The 27,444-nt window shown below is 35.8% G+C and overlaps 1 protein-coding gene across 8 annotated transcripts in view; it reads right to left on the bottom strand.

The window, feature by feature from the left end:
* The window catches only part of HMBOX1 (homeobox containing 1), a 324,458-nt gene that overhangs the window by 153,665 nt on the left and 143,349 nt on the right, over positions 1–27,444 (bottom strand). For 6 of the 8 annotated variants that reach the window (XM_023736737.1, XM_004382194.2, XM_012557228.2 and 3 more), the window contains exon 2: positions 5,489–5,568. In XM_023736737.1, coding sequence (XP_023592505.1) covers positions 5,489–5,511 — 23 coding nt within the window. In that variant the 5' untranslated portion in view covers positions 5,512–5,568. Of the gene's footprint in view, positions 1–5,488; positions 5,572–20,755; positions 21,448–27,444 lie in introns of those variants that run through there. The other 2 variants (XM_023736739.1, XM_023736738.1) reach the window with 2 other exon arrangements.

Raw genomic sequence — 27,444 nt, 5'->3', positions numbered from 1 at the left:
AAAAAAAAAAAAGAAATAATTAATAAAAAATTTATTGAACATTCACTTCTAGCCAACCATTGTGTAAGAGTTCCAATAACGTAGTCTCATGTAATCCTCACAACAACCCTCTGTCGTAGAAATTATTAGTCATTTTATTTTAACTTAGATGGATTGTTGAAGAACCTGAGGCTCACAACAGTTTAGATTTTGCAGAAAGTCTGAGTAACAAGTAGAAAAAGTATTTAAGCCTAGATCTTATAGCTTCTAAAAGCATACCTCATTCTGCTTTCCAGTATATAGTAGGATTTTTTTGGAATCCTATGAGTTGAAACATAAGACTATTGTACTCTTTTAGGTCTCCATTTAAAATCACCTACATAAAACCACTCTAACTACTGATGGACTAGAGGTTCCAGTAATAGTTTTTTACATTTAAAATCTTTGCTCCAACCACAATTTATATTTAATTAATGAGGGTGAGAGCTACGGCTGCAAACCAAAAAGATGGCAGTTCGAATCCATCGGCTGCTCCTTGGAAACCCTATGGGGCAGTTCTACCCTGTCTACCGGGTCACTAAGTGTCGGAATTGACTTGACAGCAGTGAGTTAATGAGGGGGAAAAGGTTTTCAGCTTTATTTTCTCCAAAATGTACAGCTAATTATTCAAAATAAATTTATTGCATAATATATCTCTTGCCCTCCGATCTGTAATGTCACCTTGACCATATATAAAACCTTCATAAAAATACAGATTTACTTTTGGATTCCCTATTCTGTTCCATTTGTTATTTTGTCTTATAAATCCTTTAAAAAATAGGCAGGGTGTAATTTATGAATAAATGAAATTAAGTATACACAGAAATGTTAATAAGTAAATATTCCTTAATCTATTGAGGATTAATTTAATTAACTTTTACCAGTGGTATAAAATAGAAAAATGAATAGTTATATAAAGAGATCTCATGGGTCTTTTAAAAGCTCTTATATCCTAGATCTCATTGTGGCATGGCTTAAGAATTAAATAGCCTTTGCTAAAATACCAAATATTAACAGAGAAAAAGCACTTGATGGATGCAAAACTCATTGCATTTAATATGGTTCTAAGGGCTACAATGAACCTTCTAATTTTTCTGATTAAAACAGGAAAGAAAATTACAAAAAGTTTCGGGACTGCTCTCCTATACTCATAAGGTAAATTACTCTCTTGAGGCATGAAAACAATTGTTTTAGAAACTGACTCTCCAATACAGCAGTTAAAGAATATGATAAGTAAAAGTCAATAAATTTTTCTTTTGCTTATCACATTCAATGTCAATCCTATCCCTAAGAAATGAAAACATAACCTGAATTTTGGCTAAGACAGTGAAAGGATTTTTTAAAAAAGTAAAACATTAGAAACATTTTCTAAAAGTACTTAATGAATGTCAAAAGAACTCTGACAATCACAAAAATATTTGCAACCCACCACCTGAACCACAGCTTACACCAGCCTGAGCCCAGAAGAACTAGATGGTGGCCAGTTACCACCACTGACAGCTCTGACAGGGGTCGCAATAGAGGGTCCTGGACAGAGCGGGAGAAAAATGTAGAATAAAATTTAAATTCACACACATACAAAAGAGCAGACTTATTGGTCTGACAAAGACTGGCAGAACCGTTGTGACTATGGCTCCCAGACAGCCTGCTGACTCAGAACTGAAGCCACTCCCGAAGTCCACCTTTCAGCCAAAGATTAGACAGGTCTATAAAACAATAACACACGTGAGCAATGTGCTTTGCAGTTCAATCAAGTATATGAAACCAGATAGGCAACATTTGCCCAAAAGCAAAGACGGAAAGGCAGGACGGGGCAGGAAAACTGGATGAAGGGACACGGAGAACCCAGACTGGAAAGGGAAAGGGGGATAGTGCTGACACATTGCAGGGATTGCAACCAATGTCACAAAACAATTTCTTTATAATTTTCTTTTTTTGAATGAAAAACTAATCTGCATTATAAACTTCACCTAAAACAATAAATTTTTTTTAAAAATTGCAGATCATATCTCTGAAATAGGACTATTACCTAGAATATTTAAAGAACTCTCAAAACTTAACAATAAAATACAAACAACCCAATTAGAAAATGGACAAGTGATGTGAACAAACATTGCAAGGCCTAAAAAGAAATACTGCCCTTTTAAATAATGACTATTCAAAAGACTGAGACAATTTGTTCCGCTGTGGGTATCAACTCATGGCAACAAAATTAAGTACCAATGCTCTGTAAATAACCACATTTTAGTTTTACTTTAAGTACAATATCAAAATACAATAAAAATACTTCATTTAGAGTTAGAGCATTGAGCAAATTCCAGGGATAGAGCAAAATTAAATTTTTTAACAAGATTGAGGGGGTTTTCAAGGATTTATATTTAATGTCCAAAATAAACATAGATCTTATTTTATATTTTCTCACAATGACATTTATAACTTAAACTGGCTTTTAATCCATTCATAACTTTTAAGTGGCTTTTTATCAAGGAAAATGAAAGAATAATTAGTGAAGGCAAAAAAGAAAAATAAAAAACTTTACATATAAGAAACAACTTAAAAAGAACATCATGACTATCAGTATTTGTGGGACAACAAACTTGGTTTGGCCTTTTGTCTTTGGTTTCTCAAAATTTCCTGAACAGTCAAAGGACTTTTGTTTTATACAACAGCCAGGCAACACTTAAACATATACAGATAAGTTAAGAGTACCCAACTCATCACCTTCGCAACAGGCGTCAGAAAGGGAGAAGGCATGACCACCCCCTACCCTCTGAGGCCTAATACTTGTCCGTGTAGCGTGTCATGCAGACTTTGGGGTATAAAAATGGCTGGATGAAGGATCTCAGAATCCCTTCCTTCAGGAATTCCTCAGCCCCTGCTACATCCTTGCCCATCCTGCTGTTTTGTTACATGAAAGAATAAATTTCCCTTTATGCTTATCCTCATTAAAATTAGATGTCTACACCAACAGAGGCCCCTAGTACAAAGATATAATATCTAAAGCAATAAGATCCACAATTGTTTGAAAGGAATATGTGATCACTATAGAGGAGAATGATAAGGATATAACAAGGAGGACCAAATCATGTATGTGACACTAGAAATACAATATTTTATTGAGGAAAAGCCAGGATTAGAAGCACTCTTGAATATACAGAATAATATGCCAATGTCATTAACATAAACAAAGGCATTCATTCTGTCATTTCCAAATTTTATTTTTGACAATTTACCTAGTTCAAGCACATACTCATGGAATTATGGCAGTAAATGACCTACAAAGGTCATCTAAGTCCATGATACCAGTCATTCTTTTATAACAAAAAAAGATAACACGTAAGCAAGAATGGAACTAATTTTCTTACGTAGCACAGGGATTGTTCACAGGGTAAAGAACATCTATCACTTTAAATTACCGATCTGAATGCAAACTCAGGCCAACAATAATTGAAAATTGTGTGAAAAGAATCTCTACACTGCAGTAACACAGGCAATGTTTAAAGCATAAAAGAACAATTACATTCAGAAATTAAAAAATCATACTATGAGACTGTCTTTAGTAAACCTAGCATACCACAAATGTTATCACTTCTTGAATATGTACGTACATCTTTCTTGGATAAGGCATGGGATCTAAGCATACTTTCTTAAACCCAATTCCACAAACTTGTGAAGCAAAGAAGGTTAATATATTCACAAATGATTAACCTTGAAATCACATGGGCAAAAAGGACATTATTACATTACTTGTAAAGCATCAACAGTTAATAAGATTTTACTGAATAACAAAGCTTCTTCTTCAACTTGATTCCGATGTCTTTATCTTTTTATCTACAGTAACTAGGCAAAATAACTTAGTTTCACTTTGCATACGTGGTATTGACTGCATGCTAATCTAATACAGCCTGGAATCAATCACAATATTCATCAACTAAAGGTGTACTCTGCCCCTTATTACTATTTATAGCACACTGCTCTCTTTCTCAATTATCAGTACTATCAAAGGATTGGCAGTCTTCAAGGAAGACAATGACAAGAGGCCAGATTAAATAAGAAATGAAGATTTAATGGGGATTGAGCTTGATAGTGTGGTGAAAACGATTCTATAGTTCAAGTCAGCAGGAGAACTAACACATAAAATAGAGGCTATAATTGTAGATTATGGTATAAAAATGTTCTTTTCATAACAAAAGAACTTTAAGAAGAGTAGGATTATGTTCTAATATGTGTCAATAACAACTAAAATTGAGGTTTCTTTTTAACTGTACATTGGTAGCCACCTTATGCACCTATGCGAACAAAAAATCCAAGTAAAAACATGCAAGTTTATAAAGGGAAATGTAAGTTAGAATTGGAGTCAGAGACTGGAGACCATTTAGGGAAAAAAAAAAACTATTCAACTAATATTTAATGAGTACCTACTACATGCCAGACCCTGTACAAGGCACATAACATTCAAAAGGAACAAATCAGGCAAAAATTCCCGATCTCACACTGCTCACAGGCTTATGGCTATTGGAAAAGCCATTCGTAAATACATAGGAAAAGGAAAACTAAGGCTATATACAGTTCACATTTTCTGGGTCTATTCCAGAGACTTCACTGGATCAGAGTCAATGAGAGGGAAAGAAAAACTTTAATGGAAAAACCTAAATAAGAAAAACTTATCCTAATGTCTACTTACTGGATTATGGAACTGTCAACCCAAATGGAAGGAATTTAATCAAAACCTAGACTGTACCAAATTTTAGAAAATACTTATGCTAAAGGCACTCTGCATTAGACTTTAAAGATATGCTTAATGAGCTAATAGATACTTTATCTTCTCTAATATCTGAAATTCCCGGAATACTTTTATTCAGAGGTCTATTTAATATGAACTGGTGGTTGTAGTTCATATTCCAGCACAAAAACATTTTTAACATAATACCACCATCCCAATTTGTATTTTTTTGCCTGACTCCTGAGAAAGGCTAGCAACTACATTAGCAAATAGGCTTAACTACCTTATTATCCCCCGTGGTTAAAGGGAAATGGCTAAGGTGCAAGGAGTTTGCACACAAAAAGCAACATTAAGGTAACACGTTCCAATATTCTATTTATCACAAGAAATTGAACACTAGCTCTCTTGAATAATTAACCATCTATTCCACAACCTTCTAGGTTATTTCAGTAGTTTAAAATAATAAATAGAGTAATTTTATGTTCAATTGAAAATTAACGTCAGATTTTAAAGTTGAAAACAGAATGGTAAAACAAAAAGTTGATAGATTTGAAAATTCATTTCTCATCATGATTATACTTGTTCACCTTAATGTCAAATAGGCACAACATTTAATTCTTCTTCTAAAATATTATTTTGAGTCTACAAATTTGAGTCTGCTGTCAAATCTGGATCATAATCATAATGATTTCTTCATTTTAATAAAACAACCAAGAAGACAAAAATTGAGAAGGACTAGATACTTACAGCACTGGAAAGGAACTGAGCATACTTTACATGAGGCGAATCAATAACCTTTCCAGAGATGATCAGCGTTATTTACCATTCTGCTGAACAAAGACAAAAAATTTAGAAATATTTATGTTAGTCATGTACTGAATAAAAATTTTAATTATATAATTTAACGAATCATGTTTTTAAAATTACTGAATTATGTCAGTAATGTTCAGAAATATTTGTTTGAAGCAAAATTTAAATGGCGAAATACCACTGATAGCTTTCCAAGTTATTCACTGGGAAGAAGCAATGAAAATCATACCTCCGAAGTTTAATCTGTTACCTGGCACCCCCTAGGGAAACAGACTGAAACATGCAGTGAAATATATACTGCAGTGACATTCGGATAACTTTTTGATAATAGCATCTGGGTATTTATGTAAAATCCTATAGACAAATGACACCTCCAGTGTGACTGTAGCTAAAGGTCTTAAACTTGGGTAAACTCTGAGGTACAGTTTCAAGTACACTATTTATTTTACTACTAGCATAATCTTGAGTGAATTAAAACTTCTCCAAGTCTCAATTTACAAATCTATAAAGCAGGGATAAGGGATAACTACTTCAAAGAGCTACTATAGAGGTAAAAAAAAAATTTTCATTTTAATGGAGGTGGTGATGAGGCACTCTGCAAGCTATCGAATGGTGAGGGGCTATTATTACCAATTTTAAAAAGATATGAATACTTATGTTGCATTTAGATTATGGAAGACAGGATAAGTTTACGGAGGGAGTCTAGTACTTCTACTGATTTGCGTTTTATGCTTTATTCAAGATTCAGGCACTTTAACCCCTTTCAATTCAGAAAGATCTTAACCAAACAAAACAAAAAATGTTATCTACTATTCACAGTTTAGGAGCTAAAGATCAGGTATACTGACTGAACTTGTTAGCAGTTTCAAATTATAATCTATAGAGGCAACTAATAATGTTAAATTAAGGTTATAAATTGGACAAAAGTTAAAAATATTGATGTCAAAAACTCTCACATTAAAGTGTGCATTCAGCACTGAATTATATTAAGCCAGACCAAAGCATCTAAAGTGACTAATAATATATGCGAAATGAACAGGGTAAAGTTAGAAATAGTTCGTATTTGCATATCCAAAATTGTATCTTTAATGAAGTTCCTACTGTAGTTAATTTTCTTGCTGACTTAAATGCCTGTCCTGAAAGAGGAGATGTAAAGTACAAAGAAAATCTACTGAAAATGCTTGATTGCATTTTCTAGACAAAACAGCACCACCAAACCATAAAATGATTACTGGTCAATATACATTTTCAAATCTCTGCTCAAATTCAGTTAAAATATACTAAGTATCTACTTGCCCTAGCCTAGGCACAAGGTCACAATATGAGTAAGATATGGTCCCAGCATTAAAGGAGCTCATAAGATTAAACTGAGGGGTAGAGAGTGCAGGCAAAAATTACACACACATACACACCTTTAATAAAAGGAAAAAGAAAAAATCTTTAATTATTTATATTATCAATAAACGTGATTTCACAAAGATACAAAATACCTTGCAATCCTCTGACAATACCCTCTAACAAAGCCATCCTTCTGTCCATTATCAAAACTGATCATACATTTGGTCATGATAAAAGCTTTAGTAATTTCAAAGATAAAATCCAAAAAAAATTTAGGGAAAATGTACAAAAATAACTACTGATAAATTATGAAATACTCCTAGATAATCCATGGGTCAGAGAGAAAATCAAAAGGGACACAGAAACAATGAAAAACAGAGAAACACTCTTCATAATTAAAGCCCATGTGACCCACAAAAGTTATATTAGAGAGAAATTTGTGGCTTTAAAGGCTTTTAATATTTTTAAAAGGCAAACTAAATAAAAAAATACTAAAACACAATTTAGTACTTAATACACACATAACGAAATAAGTTAGAAAGAAAAAGACTAAGAGATAATATTTAAAATTAATGTAAAATAAAAAAGTTCAAAAAAAAATTCAAATAAATCCCAAAACTGGTTCTTTGAAAAGACAGAGTCCAGTAAAGAGGGTGGTGGGTGAGTGGGAGAGTGAAAACTATAAAGATTCAGAATGAAAAGAGAAATACAACCATACGTATGTATAAACAAAAAATCAAGAAAAAATAACTTTAAAGCAATGCACCTGAAAGTTTAAAAGAGGAGAATGATTAACCAGTAAAATAGAAATTATCAAAACTGACCCAAGAAGAAGTGAAAAACTTGAGTAGAACCAAATACTATGAGCTAAAAGTAATTAAAGATATACTATAGAAAAAGGCATCAAGACCAGATAGATTTTCAGCAGAGATTTATTTAACCTTTTATAAAATATAATTCTAATAATATTAAACCATAGAAAAACAGGAAATGTCCCAATTAATTTTATGAAGCCAGAAAAACTCAATACCCAAACCTATTAAAAGGCAGTACACAAAACATACCCATGGCCATTGAGTCGCTTCCACTCAGAGAGAACCTACAGGCTACAGGAGAACTACCCTATAGAGTTTCCAAGGCTGTAATCCTTATTGCCACATCTTTCTCTCCTGAAGCAGCTGGTGGGTTTGAACCATTGACCTTTTTGTTAGTAGCCAAGCGCTTAATCACTGTGCCACAAGGGAACATACCAAAAACTTACTGCCGTCAAGTCGATTCCAACTCATAGCCACCCCATAGGGTTTCTGAGGCTGTAAATCTCTATGGAAGCAGACCACCTCATCTTTCTCCTGCAGAGTCACTGGTAGTTTCAAAGCACCGACCTTTTGGTTAGCAGTCGATCGCTTTAACCACCGTGCCACCAGGGCTCCTTAACCAGGGAACATAACATATACAAATTTCACTTATGAACCTAAATGTAAAATTTCTAAATAAAAAACTCATGTTAGACAATAGAGTCCAGCAACACAGGTTCATTTTTAAGAATCAACATAATCCGTTACATTAACAAATGCAGGAAAAAAAATCATATGATCATATCAAATGGACAAAAAAAAATTCGTATCTTATCAATAGATGCTGAAAAGGCATTTGATTAAATTCAGCAGCTATTTTTTATGAAAACCATGGAAAGGAAGAATAGAAAAAAATCAAACATTTTTAATAAAAAAAACAATAGCAACTATTATCTTAAATTGCAAAACACTAAAACCATTTCAATTAAAATCAAGATTGTATACACACACAGTAAGTGTGTGTATATATTCGCACAGGTCATGGACTGAATTACATCCCCCAAAAAATGTATGCATCAATTTGGCTGGGCCATAATTCCCAGTATTATGTGGCTGTCCTCCATTTTATGACTGCAATTTTATGTTAAAGAGGATTTGGGTGGGATTGTGACACCCTTACTAAAGTCATGTCCCTGATCCAATGTAAAGGGAGTTTCCTCGGGGTGTGGTATGCACCATATTTTATCCTACAAGAGATAAAAGGAAAGGGAAGCAAGCACAGAGTAGCAGACCTCATACCACCTAAGAAAGCAAGTGCCAGGAGCAGAGGGTGGCCTTTGGACCCAGGGTCCCTGTGCGGAGAAGCTCCTAGTCCAGGGGAAGATTGATGAGAAGGCTGACAGAGAGAGAAAGTCTTCCCCTGGAGCTGACGTTCTGAATTTGGACTTTTAGCTTACTTTACTGTGAGGAAATAATTTTCTCTTTGTTAAAGCCATCCACTTGTGGTATTTCCGTTAAAGCAGCACTGGATGACTAAGACAGCACACACGTGTATGTGTGTCAAGAATTTGCTTCTGCATACACAGAATTATTTATAGAAGTTATCTAATAACAGTGATTACTTTGAATATGCAGGTGAGAACTGGACAGATTAGGAACAGGGGTGGGAAGGAAGCTGTTCATAGGAAACTTTTTTTACTATTTTAACTAGGTGAATGTTATTACATATTCAATAAATCATATTAATAAAATTAGGAATTAGAGTGGCAAGTCTACTAACCCCTTTATAATTCAACACTGACTTAAAGGTTATAGCAAACATTATGAGGTATCAAATAAAATAAATAATGAATTAACTAACAATTATTAGAAAGAAGAAAAAACTCACTAATCATCTGAAAAAATATCTAGAAACTCAAGCAATAGCAAAAACTAAAACTAATAAAAGATATTATTAACGAGCAGTATGACACAATACATTTTAAGTTAATAAAATGTTCTGTGGTTTAGCAATGGGAAGAACATTCCATTCATAATAGTAACTTTTCCAACACTGATGAATAACTTTATAGAGAAAAGAAGCATGAAAGGGATTTTTTTTTAACCTTGGAATTTAAAAATATATGATCTTACAGTCCTAAGAACTACCAACAAAATCGTGCAAAAGAAGAAAAGCAAAAGTGGAATTCCCTGACCAGATACCAGAATATAGGAAAAAGCCACTGTAATCAAATCAAAATGACTGGCATAGGAATATACACACAAGATGAGTAGAACAGAATAAAGAATTTAAATACAGATTCCAGTACATATAAGAAAATGTACATGTCAAAGGTTAAATCTTAATTTAGCAGGAAAGGATAAATTATTTTTGTAAATGGTTATCACAAAACTGGTAACCATTTAGAAAAAAAATAAATGTAGATCTCTTTGTGATGAAAATACACAGAACAAAACATGCCATCTCAACAATTTCTATATGTAGAATTTAGTGACATTGATTACATTTTTCAAGCTGTGCAACCATTGTCACTATTCTTTTCAAAATCACTCCACCACCATTAACATAAACTCAATCCCCTCTATGCAAAACTTCCCCTGACTTACTTCAACTTATTTCAACAACTGACTTATTTCACTCAGCATGATGTTTCCCAGGTTCATACAAGTTGTGGCATGCATCAGGACTTCATTTATCTTTATGGCTGAGTAGTATTTCCATTAAGGAACCCTGGTGGCACAGTGGTTAAGCACTTGGCTGCTAACCTAAAGGCTCAAACCCACCAGCTGCTCCACAGGAGAAAAATGTGGCAGTCGGCTTCCGTAAATATTTACAGCCTTAGAAACCCTGTGGGTCAGTTCTACTCTGTCTTACAGGGTCACCATCAGTTAGAATCTACTCAACAGCAGTGGCTTTGGTTTGGGTTTAGTATTCCATTGTATGTATATACCACATTTTGTTTATCTATTCATCTGTTGATGGACATTTATGTTATTGCCACCTTTTGGCTATTATGAAAGGTGTTGCAATGAACATTGGTGTACAAGTTTGTGTTTGCATTCCTGCCCTCGCTTCACCTAGGATTGGGATTGTTGAGTCATATGGTAGTTCTATGTTTAGCTTTTGGAGGAACTGCCAAACTATTTTCCACAGTGGCTATATCATTTTATATTCCCACTAGAACGGATGAGGGTTCCAGTTTCTCCACAACCTCACCAACATCCATCGTTTTCCATTTTTTTGACACTGCAATTCCAACAGGGATGAAAAAGTATCTCATTGTAGTTTTGATTCGCATCTTTCTAATGGCTAATGATACTGAGCATCTTATCATGTGCTTAATGGCCATCTGAATATCCTCTTTGCTGATAAGTCTGTTCAAGTCCTTTGCCCCTTTTTTGACTGGATTGTTCATTTTTTTGTTTAAGCTGTAGAAATTTTTGAGTATATTTTGGATATTAGACCCTTATCAGTTATGTGGTTCCCCCAAAATAATTCCAATTTGTAGGCTGTTTTTTCACTTTTTTGATAAAGTCCTTTGATGAACAGGAGTATTTAATTTTTATGAGGTTCCATTTATCTATTTGGAGCCCTGGTGGTGCAGTGGTTTAGAGCTATGGTTGCTAACCAAAAGGTCAGCAGTTCGAATCCACCAGTCACTCCTTGGAAACCCTAGTGGGGCAGTTCTACTCTGTCCTATAGCGTCGCTATGGATTGGAGATCAACTGGATGGCAACTTTTTTTTTTAAATCTACTTTGTCTTTTACTGCTTGTGCTTTTGTTGTCATGTTTGATAATCCACTGATAAAAGCTAGGTCCTGCAGCCATGCACCTATATTTTCTTCTAAGAATTTTATGGTTTTAGTTTTCACATGTAGGTCCTTGATATATTTTTGAATTGATTTTTGTTAATGGTGTGAAGCATGGACTCTGATTCATTCTTGTGCATGTGGAAATCCAATTTTCCCAGCACCATTTATTGAAGAGACTCTTCCTTCCCCCACTGAATGAACTTAGCACCCTGGCAAATCAGTTGACCACAGATGTATAGATTTATTTCTGGACTCTCAATTCTATTCCATTCGTCTGTATGTCTGTTATTATACTAGTACCAGGCAGTTTTAATTACTGTCGCTTTATAGTATCTTTTGAAATCAGGAAGTGTGAGTCCTTCTACTTTATTCTTCTTCTTCAATATTGCTTTAGCTATTCAGGGTCCCTGGTCCTTCCATATAAGTTTGAGAATTGTTTTTTTTTATTTCTGTAAAGAAGGTTATTGGAATTTGATGGGGGTTGCGTTGAATTTATAGACTGCTTTGGGTAGTATTGACATCTTAACTATATTAAGCCTTCCATTTATCTGGGTCTTCTTTAAATTCTTTTGTAATGCTTTATTGTCTTCTGTGTACACATCTTTCGCCTTCCTAGTTAAATTTATTCCTAGGTGCTTTATTCTTTAAGATGCTATTGTTAAACTTAGATTTTTATTTTAATTACATATTTAAAAAAAAAAACTCCAGGGGGATTAAAGACCAATGTAAAAAAAAAATAAATCACAACAATAGTGTACAACAAAATTTAGAAGACTTGTAATCTAGAAATTCTTAATAAAGGCCAGAAATTAAAAAAAAAAAAAATCCTAAGTTAAAAGTTTCCCATGATGGAAAAAACCATAAACAAGCTAAACAATTAAATTATTTAACATGCAGAGGAAAAGCAGATCCAAGTTCTCAAGCTCATGAAAAAATATTCAAACTTATTAGAAGTCAAAGAATTAAAAATTAATTTAACAATGAGATACCACTTTGGCAAAAATATAAAAGATTAACAATATCTCCTGAAAAGGGTACTGTCACACTGCACAGGTCTAAATGTGAATTATTTCAGCCTTTTGAAAAGAAATCTAGCAAGATATATTAACATTTAAAGTATTTACACCTTTCACATAGTTTTTAGGTTAACCTAGATTAACATATACACACATACATGTGAGTGTATAAGCATGGAGAAAAAACAGATGGTCAACAGGTAATGGAGTCAGGATGTGTGTGTGTATATATGTGTGTATGGAATGTCAGAAAGGATGTATGAATGGCTTTGGGAGACAAGGAATAAAAGGAAAGAAAAAAAGACTACACATGAAAAAGTATATTGTGTACGGCCACATTTACATAAAATTACATATGTATGTATATATTTGTATGTGTATATATTCGATATGGCATATATATAATAAAATTGTAATAATTCCTACCATCAGAAATGAACTCTTAATTACCAATTGACTGGCTTAGAGACGTCAAAAAGTTAATTCTACATAAAGTCAGGTTGAACAATGAAGAAATCTACTATCAGCACTGTTGACCTTTGAATAGAAATTTAATTAAGAAAAGTCATTAAGAATAAGAACTTGTAGATGCTGTATTACTGTAGATGGTAAGAAGGCTATTTTTACACTAGTTTTTCTCTTTAATATAAAAAATTTTTTTAAAAGTCAATTTCAAAAGACATATAATGAATAGTCGGCTTCCCAAACCAAATTCGTTTCTCTCTTCCACCAAGACATCATTCATAGTTTCTGTACACCTACCTTCTTCAAATATCTTCGTACCATACTATCCCAACCACTTTCTAATTTGCTGTGTCTAATACACCCTGGATTTGGAAACCAGATATTGAAACTTGCTAAGAATTTTATGGGAAAATGATAAGATGTCTGAAAATATCCATTAGAGAAGAGAAAGAGGAAGGGGAGGGGATGTAAGATTGGCTATGAGTTGTTGATTGTTGAAGCTGAGTGATGGATGGGTACATAAAGGTTTGCTATTCTGTTCTTTCTGCTTTTGTACATGTTTCAAATTTTCCATGATAGAAAGTAAAAAAAAAAATGAACTGTTTGTTAGCTATAGGATCCCTGGTGGCACTACAGTTAAGTGCTCGGCTGCTAACCGAAAGGTTGGCAGTTTGAACTCACCCAGCAGCTCTGAGGGAAAAAGACCTGGCAATCTGCTCCAGTAAAGATTAACCAAAAAAAACCCCTCGTTGCCGTTCAGTCGATTCCGACTCATAGCGACCTTATCGGACAGAGTAGAACTGCCCCATAGGGTTCTGAAGGAGCAGCTGGTGGATTCAAACTGCTGACCTTTTGGTTAACAGGCGAGCTCTTAACCACTGTGCCACCAGGGCTCTGAAACTCTATGGGGCAGTTCTGCTCTGTCACGAGGTCACTATGAGACAAAATCAACTTGATGGCACTTAACTACAGCAACATGTTAGATATATGAAGGTCTACGCGTATTATTTTGTTTTTGATTTTTATTTTTGTAAGGATTCACAGGAAACTTAATAGTATTTATCATTCCGCAGAAAGACTGGGAACTAAAGGGAGGGGATGTTTACTTTTTATTTGTTCTCTTTGCATTTTATGACCTTTTTATAACCTACTTGTATTGTATTTATTTATTCATATATTTATGTATGTATTGGAGCCCTGGTGGCGCAGTGCTTAAGAGCTCCGCTGCTAACCAAAAGGTCAGCAATTCAAATCCACCAGCCACTCCTCAGAAATCCTGAGTCTACCTTACACAATTGTGAGGTTTGTATACCTCTGTATTTTAACACATTTTTAATAAATATTTTAAAACTGAGTTCTGTGTGAGGGACTAAAGGAGCTGTGTTTAGGTTCTCTGTGATAGCTGTTTAATACTTAACCACAAGGGTAGGGGGAGGAGGGAAGATACAGCTGCCAGAAGAGAGGAAAATAGGACAAATAAAAACAACTACTTGATTACAGATACACACAACAGTGACTTATCAAGAAGTTAAAGTTGTATTTAAATCTTTGTTTTAAAAAAGAGGGGCTATATTATTTTACAAAAATGTTTTTAAAATAAAAATGGCAAAAGGAAAGTGTATATTTTAAGAAGTTAATCAGGAGGTATTTCACTTTGACTTGTCAATTTTTTTCCCTGAACAGTGCCAGATGAATGAGGCCTTATACTACATTTAGCTGTGATATGAGAGGCACATGGACAGTTTGGGGATGAAGAATAACTGGTGATATGTGGGTAAAACACAGACCACAGATATTAGGAATGAAACACTCATCTAGATTAGAATACCAATCTCTCAAACAATGCCTTTAGGTAGCTTAAAACTGTAAATAATAACTAGTTAATACTGTTTTTTGAATACTTCCCTGGGCCAAACATTGTAAATGCTTTATACATAAGAGCTCATTTAATCTCAAAATCCCCTGAGGTAGGTAATTAAGGCAAGACACTACTTGCCCAAGGTCAATCAGCTGATCGTTCAAATACTTACTATGTTAGGCTTCACCTTTCTTCAAAATTTAAGATTAGGAATACTGTTTTTTGCCATTTCGTTGGAGAAAATGTTGAATGGTGACAGGTGCTGTGCAACAAGTTGAGCATCAGATACACTACTAAATACCAAATGATTTTTATATTAAGTTTTACTCATTATGATTCATGATCAAAGGTAAATATGCTACATCAAGGGATATTTTCACTACAAAAGGATCATTATATATACTACTTGTCAAAATTTTATGGACCTATAGGTACTCATGTAGCTTTTCCTACATTTCCAGTGACAGGAAAGTTTAATGGGAGAGTTTTACTGATAAAGATCTTCCTTTTATAGATTCTAAAACTGTTTCTTCTAACTTCAACCCACTTGTCTAGCTGGATCAATAAAGGCTGTTTCTTCTTCTCTCTTCCACGTGGCAGCCTCCTAAATATTTGCATAATCCTTGCTGGTCTCCAGGCCAAACATCCCTAGTCCTTCAACTGATTCCAATTTGACATGGTTTCCTCATTTGTCACTATTCTAAGTGCCTTCTTCTAGATGTGCTTGTCAGTGCTTCTCTTAAAAAGTGGCTTCCCAAATTCAACACAAGATTTCTGTAGAGAAGCCTAACCAGAGCAGAATATAGGGAAACTATTAGTTCCCTTGTCCTGGATCTAAAATTACATTAGATAGTCTCTTCCATCACCCAGTCATTTTCTGTGTATATTAAACTTACAGACAACACTAAGTCTCTGTCATATTTATTCAAGAAACACTAATTAAATGTCTATGATGCAAGTGAGCCAGGCTTCCCTTAGCTAAACTCAGCTTTTTGGTTTAAGCAAAATAGCTGCATTTTTTGCTTTCCTTTTTTTCTAATTTATTTTTTTCTATTGATTTTATCTGTCTAGTATCTGTGCCCCTACTGTCTATTATCTGTATGTGCTCTTAAAAGTTTCTGCAACATAACAAACAAGCAAAAAAAAAAACCCAAAACCATTGCTGTCGAGCTGATGCCAACTCATAGCGACCCTACAGAACAGAGCAGAACTGTCCCCCATAGAGTTTCCAAGGAGTGGCTGGTGGATTCAAACTGCTGACCTTTTCGTTTGCAGCCTTAACGCTTAAGAATTAACACATGAGTAGATAGACGAGGGTAAAACATATATATTCTTTATAGTTCTGGAAAGGAGTCTCTATACACCTCACTGCTACATGATCTTGGAGCTTCATCAATAAACACAATTAATCAGAAGAGTCATATGATTGCCACATGCCTTCTAAAATCTACTATGATAATGTAGTGCAGGAATTAAAAGTCTTAACTACTTTAAGGTATGTGGTGGTTTTTGATGTCCCTCTCAATATGGTCCTATTTTTTACATTCTAAAATAACTATACAACCTGAAAATAAAAGTACAGATTTTCCTACTATTAACAATGAACCATTGGTAAACTCTACTGAACTATGCTAAGTTGGTGTCACGCTAGGTCAGAGCTGAGCCACCATCTCTGCCTCTATCTGTGGCCTCAAATATACTGGCTCCAACCATCAGCACCTTCACATCAGTCAGTTTAGATGCCACTTTGCTTATGGCTTCATTATTTCTGAGAGTTGTAGTTGTATACTCTGTGGTTTTATTTCAGATTTAAAAATTCACTTAAACTCAAAACACATCTATGGAGTAGCTACTATTGTTTAGCATTTTCTTCTATGGACGTCTTAGGGTACTCCGCTGGAGATGATACTGTTAAGTTACACATGAATCTACTCCATTCTCACTGGATTATAGTACAGACATACTATAGCAGACAGAACTTTCTTTCCAACATTCATGTCAGTTTAGGGTACTTGTTCCCAAATTATGCTTGCACCAGCATCACATGGAAGTATTTTAAAAGCACAGAATGAATCAAAATATCTGGAGATAGGGCTCCAAGGATGTTTTTAAACAGCTCCTGAGGTGATCCTGGAGCCCTCATGGTGCAGTGGTTAAGAGCTCAGCTGCTAACCAAAAAGCCGGCAGTTTGAATCCACCAGTCGCTCCTTGGAAACCCTCTGGGGCAGTTCTACTCTGTCCTATAGGGCCATTATGAGTCGGAATTGACTCAATGGCAACAGGTTTGGTTTGTTTTTTATTTCTGGTTTAGTGTCTCTACTCTCTACTCTGTTTCTCACATAGTAAGCTCTAGCCCCAGTCAAGCAGCTCTTAACCTTTCCAAAACAGAATGTCTTGTCCCCTTCCTTTCTACCAGCCTTAGTGAACTCTTATTTATAATACAGCAAACATTCTTTACAAAAACTCTCTGCTAGTATAGTACCTTAAATATACCTCTGCTATACTATATTACAATAATTTTTATACATATGTTTTTCCTTCCTAGAATGCGAGCTTCCTCAGAGTAGTGATTGTTTTTCAATCCATTGTTGTAGTCCCAGCGCCTACCAATGTGCTAACATTCTAAGCAGTAAATCAATCTTTGCTTAGAGAAGAAATGAAAGAAAATGTCCTATTTTCAAGTCACCCAAATAAAATCGTCTTAAGGGTTCTGAACCTAAAAATTAGCACCAAAGGTTCTATGTTACTAAATAAAAAACAATGCAATTAGAACACTTTCCAAAACAGTCAATAAACCTTTATCAAGTATCTACTATAAACCAAATGCAACACAAGTACTAAGGACACAAAGACAAATGAGTTTTGTTTTTGATAATCCGGTAAGTAATATGAGTGTTCTCAGGATTAAAGAGATATCCTATCATTGGTTTACAATCTATAGCCACAGTGTTATTGTGGTTGTTGTTGTGTGTTGTCGATCCGATTCCAACTCATGTCAACCCAACATGACAGAGTAGAACTGCCTCATAGAGTTTCCTAGGCTGTAATCTTTAAGAGAACAGATTGCCAGGTCTTTTCTCCCGCAGAACGGCTGGTGGGTTCAAACTGTCCACCTTTCGGTTAGCAGCTGAGTGCTTAACCATTGCACCACCAGGGCTTCTGGATTCCCAGGTTAGTGGTCTTATAACTTACACAATAAATAAGAGTAAAAATTTCAGTCATTCAGAAGTTTAGGATCTATTTAAATGCATGTTACATATAGGTTTTGTCAGAGCTCAGAATTGTTATAAACCTGCAAACAGAAGCCCTTCATAGTTGGCCCTAGGCAAGTATTTCCTAAAGAGGAGGAAGGCATTAACATTTAACATATTTGGGGAAATACTGTCTTAAAAAAAACTGTATAATGGGATAATTATTTGGTATCCCCTTTCTAATAGGCACTGCTTTTATGCCACAATCCTGCAGGATTTTGTATTCATTCACTTATGCCTTTAACAAATATTTACTGAGCACCTATTACATTCTAAAAAAACCCAAAACTACTTGCTGTCAAATCATTTTCGACTCATGGCGACCCCATGTGTTTCCAAGTAGAAGAACTGTGCTCCATAGGGTTTTTATGGCTGTGACCTTTTGGAAGCAGGTCATCAGGCCTTTCTTCAGAGGCACCTCTAGGTGGGTTCGAACTGTCAACTTTCCAGTTAGTAAATTGAGTGCCTAGCCAATTATGTCATCCAGGGACTCCCCTATTACATGCTAGGCCCTGGGAAATAGAGCAATGATCAAAACAAAATCTCTGTTCATATACAGCTCACATTATTATGGTGAAGATAGGCAAATTAAAAAACACAGCATTCAGATCATGAATAGAGAAAAATACAGCTGGGAAAGAAGACAAGGACAGAGGGGCTGGGGTTACGGTTTTAAGTAGGGTGATCAGAGAAAGCCTTATTGGGAAAGTTTCATCCGAGTAAAGACCTAAATGAAATTCGGAAGCAAGCCATGTAGATATGGGGGAGAGAGTGCTCAAGAGCAAGACCTTGAGGCAGAAATGGACCTATCATATTCAAAAAATAGCACTGAGGACAATGTGGCTAGAGTTGAATGAGCAAGGGGGAAAGTATTAGGACATGAGAAAAAAGAAGTATGGGGGGGGTCAGTTAGATCAAAGAGGAACCTACAGTTAATTTCTATTAAACCAGTACAAAATATTATTTTATCTAAACAGAGATTAAATCAATAGCCTTACTAGGAATAACCCAATTTAACAGGAAACTTAGGATGAATCACTAACGGCGAAATTTCTGATAATATCAACAGATCAGGAGAAGTTATTTTTGGACATTCCCAGAATCCATTAAATTGTACTTCTAAGAGCATCATCATCTACTCTTATTACTAGCTTTGAAGTATCCTGTCAATTTACCAGGAGGTGAGTGCCAAAAAGAGGATAAGAAGGCAGAGGATGTGAGTATTCATATACTTTCCATTGCAGGAGAAATGAAGAAGTGTTTTAGCTCCCACATCTCAAGAGATACACCAATACATAATTCAAAATAAGGAGGTGGTCAATCAGATAATGTTTAACAACTAAAAATTAAAGTCAAACAAATTCCAGAGAACCAACTTATGCTTTACTCAATACTCATAACATCATAAGCATCCCAAGGACAACAACAGTTCATTTCTCTGCATTCCTCAGAGTCTACTATAGAGTTATTTTAGGGCCTCACATTTCATATTGTCTCATCAAAGAGACATAAAAAGCGTCTTAAGTCATGAGAAAAGGCTCTCTACCAGCACTGGGGAGCATACAGCTTTCTCACACTCCAGTTTTTCAAAACCTGGGGTTACAGATAACCATCACATTTTCTCTATTTCTCATGTTCCTCCATGTTCCCCATAATCTGGCCAGTCCCAGCAAGATTATGTCTTCTATTCCAGAGTCATAACGGCTTATCCCAATTACATCTTCTGAAGCCTCCATGTATTTCAGATTCGTTATTCTGAATTATTTCCTTCAGAAATCTGCTGACAAGCTCATAGGTTCTCAAATTATATCACCAATTATAAACTATACTGTACCCTACAAATATACGGAATTAATATTTTAAATTATTTATTGTATGCTACCAAATATAATCAGCCCTCAAAGAGTACCCTCTGTACTATGGATTTACTTCAAATTATAAATTGCAAGACTTCTTTAATCTTTGGAATAATTTCCAGACTCAAATCAGTTTTGAATTCTTTTATAGTATTTCTAACTAGCATAAAGAATGTGCTAAATCTGCATTCCATGCTCTTTATTACCTCTCTTATATGAGTTAACACATAAATAAAAGTAAAGATTTAAAAATACCTATCAAGCACATTCGTATTAAGGATATCCCTTATGAAAGGCAAGGAATGATTCATTCTTAAAAGTCTGAGTTTATACTTTATGCCATATCCCAAAATACTAATGTTGGGTAACTTCAACAATTGCTAGGTTATAACTTTAAAGTGAAATTCACTACTGGAAAAATTCACTCCTTACTAAAACCAACAATGAAGGCATTTTCTGGATTTCAGGTTGAGGTTGTACACTAGTAGACTTGCTCACCTAGGTACTTCCTGTTTATCCCCACTTGTCCAGGATTATTTATGAATGTCAGAATCATATTCTGAGCATCTCCCATTATCTATTATCTAACTTCTATTAACTCTGTAAGGCCTTTAAAAGTCTAGACCATATTACTAAAAACTCGCAGGGGTCAATTTTTTTGTGATAAATTATAACCTAGATGTTAGGGGCATCTAGTATTCAGATCCTTCCCAAGAATTCAGCTCTTCCAACTAGCAGAACAATGGTCTCTACTATATTCAGCACAGCCTACTGTTTAGGCTCAAAAGGAGAAATAAAAGAAAAGTGACCTACTTATTCGTCTATTTTCCCTTGAATAGGCTTCATCATCTGACAGTCATAGATCTATCAGCAACTGCCTGCTTGGGTTAAAAATAACACCTCTTTACTATATTTTTTATATGCATTCAAGGTTAAAATTAAAACTTACTTCCCCATTATCAAACTGTAAATCCAAATTCATACTAGTAGATTCAGAAGGGAAGATGATATAACTGAAAAACCACAGACTGCCCTTTAATATGACTTTCCTGAAGAAGTTTCATCTCAAACTATCACCAATTCTACCCATAGATCATTTCAGAGCACCTGAATTTATGAGTTTTATTCACTGAAGCATTTAAAAATTCTTAATCTTATGAATTGGAATATCCTTCTACTTCAGGTTTTAGAACCATTTGTTAGCTTGGCAATATCACCTTCTCAGTGATGTCTTCTCTGAATTTAAATGTTTCACTTCCACATACAATCTCTATCCTCCCTACTACCCCCTACTTTGTTTCTTTCATTGCAGTTATCACCATTTGATATATCATACATTTACCTGCTTATTTCGTTTGCCATGTATCCCTACAAAATAAATCCCTATGAGTACAGGGACTTTTCCCTCTTTTGTTCACTGGTATATACTCTGTGGCTGGCACACAATACAGTTTCACAAATATTACTGAATCACTGAATAAAATAAATTACCTAAAAATTATTCCTTTATAAAGAGAAATACATGATTAGTCTGAAAAAGTTAATATTACTGATTTATGAATTCCTATTTAGAACAACAAAGCTAATAAATGTAAATGATATACTGATATCCTTAATTAACCAGATAGTATGTATAAACTTCTGAATGATACTACTCTATCAGAAATTTGTTACCTACCATCCAGTAATGTTATCTTTATCTATTATTTAAATATATTATGTTATCTATTAGTATTTTGTTTTCTATTCATGCTTCTTTATATTAATTAGCTAAAAATACACTCTAATACTACCGATGACCTAAGCAGGTGGCTCATAAAGATTTCTCTGAGGTGCCTGACTTTGCCTCTGTTTCTCATGTCTCACACAGTTCCTTCTAGAATTGTTTCTCTGCTACAAAACAAGTGCTATGTTCCAAGTCAGCTGATGCCAATTACCCCTCCCCATACCCTTTCTTGACCTTCTTTCCAATCTCACTGCTTCTATTTTACTTACAGGCCTTCTTTTTGTTCTACTAATGCAATACTTTCCCACTGCCCATCCTACCTTCATTCTTATCCTTCTTGCACAGTTAACAAAGTTGTCTTTCTAAAATGTAACACATTTAAAGCAAGACTGCTTTGTGTTTGAAACCTCAGGTTCTGCCACTTTTTACTATTTGATTCTGTATAAATTTCTAAATCTTGCTAAGTCTTGCCTTCCACTTCTGTGAATTGTGGACAATAATTGTCTCAAATATAACTTACGAGGACTAAACAAGAAATAGCAAAAAAAGGATCTAGAGTAGGCACCCAAAAATGTTAGCTGCCTTGCACCCCTGCAAGTTTGACCAACCAATTCTTCAAAAGGGATATAGCATAAAAATAAAAAATTGATTTAAGGAGAGTAAACTTGCAGGAGACAGTATTTGTATCAGAAAACCAATTTAGAGGCAGGGCCAAGATGGCAGAGTAGTCAGATGCTTCCAGTGGACACTCTTACAAAAAAGACCCGAAAAAACAAGTAATTCGATTACATATAGCAACCTGGGAGGCCTGAACATCAAAGGCGGAGTTGAGGAACCAGACTGAGTGGCAGGGGGCGGGAGAGACGGTTCTGAAGCAGCAAGGAGTTGCCAGACCTGATCTGGCGAGAGCCTGAGCCCTTCAGGCCTGAGGAGCTTGTGGGTAAGCAGTGAGGCAGGCAAGCAATGGTACTCACGAGGCATGTTTTCCACACTGGGAGAGGCCCAGCACAAGAAAGTCTTCACAGCCACTCAGAACCAGCGAGAAGCAGCCCTCACTGGTGAAAGATAAGTACCTGTGTACAGCTTACTGCACGGATCAAAAACACCCCCCTTAGGGAAAAACCTCTCTCCATTTACTTCCCTGCTCTCTGCTTTGCATTGGGTCCCAGACCAACTTCAGCAATTGCCAAGTCCCCTGGGCCGGAAGTAGGATCCATCACACGCCCGGAGCCATTCTCCCTGCCTTGGAGAGTGAACTAGCAAACACGAAAAAATAAACTAGTGGCTGCCATAAGCTAGGAACTCAGGGTAGGCACAGCTCCTTTGCCTAGGCACAAGCATAAGGGATCCACAGACTTTGAGTGCCTTTCCCCCTGCACAGACTTGTGTGGGCCCATCTCAACAGCGTAGGTCCTCATTATAGCAGTACAACAGGGTATATACCTTAAGTCTAACTTCAACTGTTTCAGCTGTGAAGTGGCAGGTTCTTGACATTTGACACTGCTCTGCCCATTAAGCAGGGTACTCACCTACGGACATTAGAGGCCTGAGGACTGGTGACTCCACCCACGCCACCTAGCCACCTGCGATAGGGGCCCAAGAATAAGAGGTGCCCCCCAATACTTACACCCAACAGCATTAGGTGCTCATAGTCCGGCTGCAAAACGCACCCACCTACCCGCTCCAGGGAACACAGGACATGCCCTCCTCCTGGACACTCGGGAGTAGCCGTCAGCCCCTTGCCTTGCTCAGAGTGTGTCCCCCTGCTGCAGGCAGATGACTGTGCCTACATCAATCACCCATGCCTGTCTAGGACTGTAAGTGAGAGCCTACACCACACACTTGGTGGCTATCTACCTGGGCACCTGAGCCGAATCCATCCAGGAGGAGTGGGCAGACTCCGGAGCTCACATACCTAGTAACAGACGTAAACACCTGGTGACAGGAAATTAGAGCTTCAAAGCTGCCAATAATCAAACTAGCTCATATGAGCAGCCTATTCGGGCATATCAAAACAAAACAAGAATCCAGGATACATTAACCAAACATAAAATAAATAAACATAATAACTTATTGATGGCTCAAAGACAGCAGTCAACATCAAATCACAGAAAGAGGCAATTCATGATGGCTTCAGTAAGCTCCCAAAATAAAGAATCTAGAAATTTTCCAGGGGAGAAAAATGTCTTGGAATTACTGAAGGCAGAATACAAAAGATTAACATACAGAACTCTTGAGCAAATTAGGAAGGCAATTAAGCAAAATGTAGAACACGCAATAGAGGAAATTAAAAAGATTAGAGAAGAGCATAATGAATAATTTAACAGGCTGCAAGAATCCATAGAGAGACAGCAATCAGAAATCTAGAAGATTAACAATAAAATTTCAGAATTAAACACCTCTATACAAAGTCATAGGAACAAAATCAAGGCAATGGAAGTCAGAATTAGTGAGATTGAAGATAAAGCACTTGATACCAACTTATTTGAGGAAAAATCAGATAAAAGGATTAAAAAAATGAAAAAACCCTAAGAATTATGTGGGACTCTATCAAGAAGAATAACCTATAAGTGACTGTAATACCAGAACAAAAGGGCTAACAAAAAATACAGAGAGAATTGTTGAAGATTTATTGGCAGAAAACATCCCTGATATCGTGAAAGATGACAAGATATCTATACAAGATGCTCACAGAACCCCACATAAGGTAGATCGCAAAAAAAGTCACCAAGACATACTATAATTAAACTTGCCAAAACCAAAGATAAAGACAGAATTTTAAGAATGGCTAGCGATAAATGAAAAGTCATCTACAAAGGAGAATTAATAAGTTCGGACTACTTAGCAGAAACCACGCAGGCAAGAAGGCAATGGGATGACATATATAAAGCCTTGAAGGAAAAAAACTGCCAGTCAAGAATTACATAGCCAGCAAAACTGTCTCTCAAATATGCTGGCGAAGTTAGGGCATTTCCAGATAAACAGAAGTTTAGGGAATTTGCAAAAATCAAACCAAAATTACAAGACATACTCAAGGTAGTCCTCCGGTTAGAAAATCAGTAACATCAGATAACAACCCAAGACTGGAACACAAGACAGAGCAACAAGATATCAACCCAGATAGGGAAGTCACAAAAGTAAATCAAAGCTAAAACACTGAAAAGAGGAAACCAGATGTCAGTATGTAAAAGATGACAACGTTTAAACAAAAAAGGACTTAAAAAATGTAGACATAGATTTTGCACACGGAAAGGAAGGCAAGGCGATATAAAGAAATAAAAGACTGGTATAAACATAGAAAAACAAAGGTAAATATCAAGGTAACCAGAAAGGAAACTAACAATCCTACAAATCAAAATAAAAAAGTAGAAAGATATAGACTCAGCAAACACAAAATCAACAACAATGAAAAAGATGAAAATACATGAACAAAAATGACTCAGCACAGAAAATTAAGTGGAACAAAGAAACTGTGAACAACACACAAAAAAAGACATCAAAATGACAGCACTGAACTCATACCTATCAATAATTATGCTGAATATAAATGGACTAAATGCACCAATAAAGAGACAAAGAGTGGCAGAATGGATTAAAAAAACACGATGCGTCTATACGCTGCCTACAAAAGACACACCTTAAACTTAAAGACACTAACAAACTAAAACTCAAAGGATAGAAAAAAATGTATCAAGCAAACAACACTCAAAAATGAGCAGGAATGGCAATACTACTCTCAGACAAAATAGACTTTAAAGTAAAATCCACCACGAACGATAAGGAAAGACACTATATAATGACTGAAAGGTCAATATACCAGGAGGACCTAACTATAATAAATATTTACCCACCCAACGACAGGGCTCCAAAATACATAAAACCAACTCTAAGCACTGAAAAGAGAGACAGACAGCTCCATAATAGTAGCAGGAGACTTCAACACACCATTTTCGGGGAGAAAAGAACATCCAGAAAGAAGCTAAACAAAGACACGGAAGAGCTAAATGCCACAATCAGCCAACTTGATTTCACAGACATACACCGAACACTCCACCTAACAGCAGCGAAGTACACTTTCTTTTCCAATGGACATGGAACATTCTCCAGAATATACCATATATTAGGCCATAAAGCAAGCCTTAACAAAATCCAAAGCATCAAAATATTACAAAGTATCTTTTCTGACCATAAAGCTAAAAAAGTAGAAATCAACAACAGAAAAAGCAAGGAAAAAAAACATCAAACATATGAAAACTGAACAACGCCTTGCTCAAAAACTATTCAGTTATAGAAAAAATTAAGGATGGAATAAATAAATTCATAGAATCAAACGAGAATAAAAACACATCCTACCAGAACCTTTGGGACACAGCAAAAGCCGTGCTCAGAGGTCAGTCTATAGCAATAAATACACATATCCAGAAAGAAGAAAGGGCAATAATCAAAACATTAATGCTACAACTGGAACAGGTAGAAACAGAGCAGCAAAAGAAGCCCTCAAGCACCAGAGGAAAGGAAATAATAAGAATTAGAGCAGAATTAAATGAAATAGAGAATAGAAAAAAAATTGAAAGAGTTAAAAAGACCAAAAGCTTTGAAAACATCAACAAAATTAATGAACTATTGGCCAAACTGACAAAAGAAAAACAGGAGAGGAAGCAGATAAACCATAAAAGAAATGAGATGGAAAATATCACAACAGACCCAACTGAAATTAAAAGAATCATAACAGAATACTATGAAAAATTGTACTCTAACAAATTTGTAAACCTAGAGGAAATGGACAAATTTCTAGAAACTTACTACCTACCTAAACTAACACAAACAGAGGTAGAACAACTAAATAAACCTGTAACAAAAGAAGAGATTAAAAAGGTGATTAAAAAACTCCCAACGAAAAAAGGCCCGTCCCGGATGGCTTCACTGGAGAAGTCTACCAAACTTTCAGAGATGAGTTAACACCACCACTACTAAAGCTATTTCAGACCATAGAACAGGAAGGAATACTCCCAAACTCGTTCTATGAAGCCACATGACCCTCATAACAAAACAAGGTAAAGACACCATAAAAAAAGAAAATTACACACCAATATCCCTCATGAACACTGATGCAAAAATCCTCAACAATATTCTAGCCAATAGAATTCAGCAACAAATAAAAAAAATAATTCACCGCTTCCGGCAAAAATCACGCCATCCCTCCACAGCAAAGATCCGAAAAACTAAGCCGAAGAGAGAATACAATAATCCTGAAACCCTAAAACATCAAATAAAGAGATAAAGAACTCAACCAAGCACCAAACGGAGTGAAAAACTGACAGAGAATGGAGAGTGAGGAGAGATTCATGCAGAGATCCCCCACCAGCTAACGCAGTGCAGATCCACCATCTTGGACTCCTATCGGAGACCAGCAAACATGGGATACGAGAAAGCAGCTTCACGGAGCACCCAGACAGAGACAAAACAACCGGTAATTTACATTATACGCTTTCCCATCCCCACCCTTCTTCGCCCCGACTCCGCCTCCTCTGCCTCCCGCGGCCACAATCTCTTGACCGGGAAACACCAGCTGCTTGGATTCCACACACCTTAACAGGCCGGCTCTCTCAGTGCCATTTGTTGGCTGCTGGTGTTGCTTTATTCTGCTTCTTTTGACTTCTTACTTACCTCTCACCACCTCCCCCTCCTTTCGCTCAAATACCTGGCTCCGTGCGCCATCTTTGCTTCTTCCTGAGGGGCTGCAGAGCTCCAGTAATTTGTGATATACGCTTTCCCA

Source organism: Trichechus manatus, unplaced genomic scaffold (assembly GCF_000243295.1).
Source record: "Trichechus manatus latirostris isolate Lorelei unplaced genomic scaffold, TriManLat1.0 scaffold00091, whole genome shotgun sequence".
NCBI lineage: Eukaryota > Metazoa > Chordata > Mammalia > Sirenia > Trichechidae > Trichechus > Trichechus manatus.
Note: the sequence above shows the minus strand (reverse complement) of the source record. Positions and strands in the feature narration are given on the sequence as shown.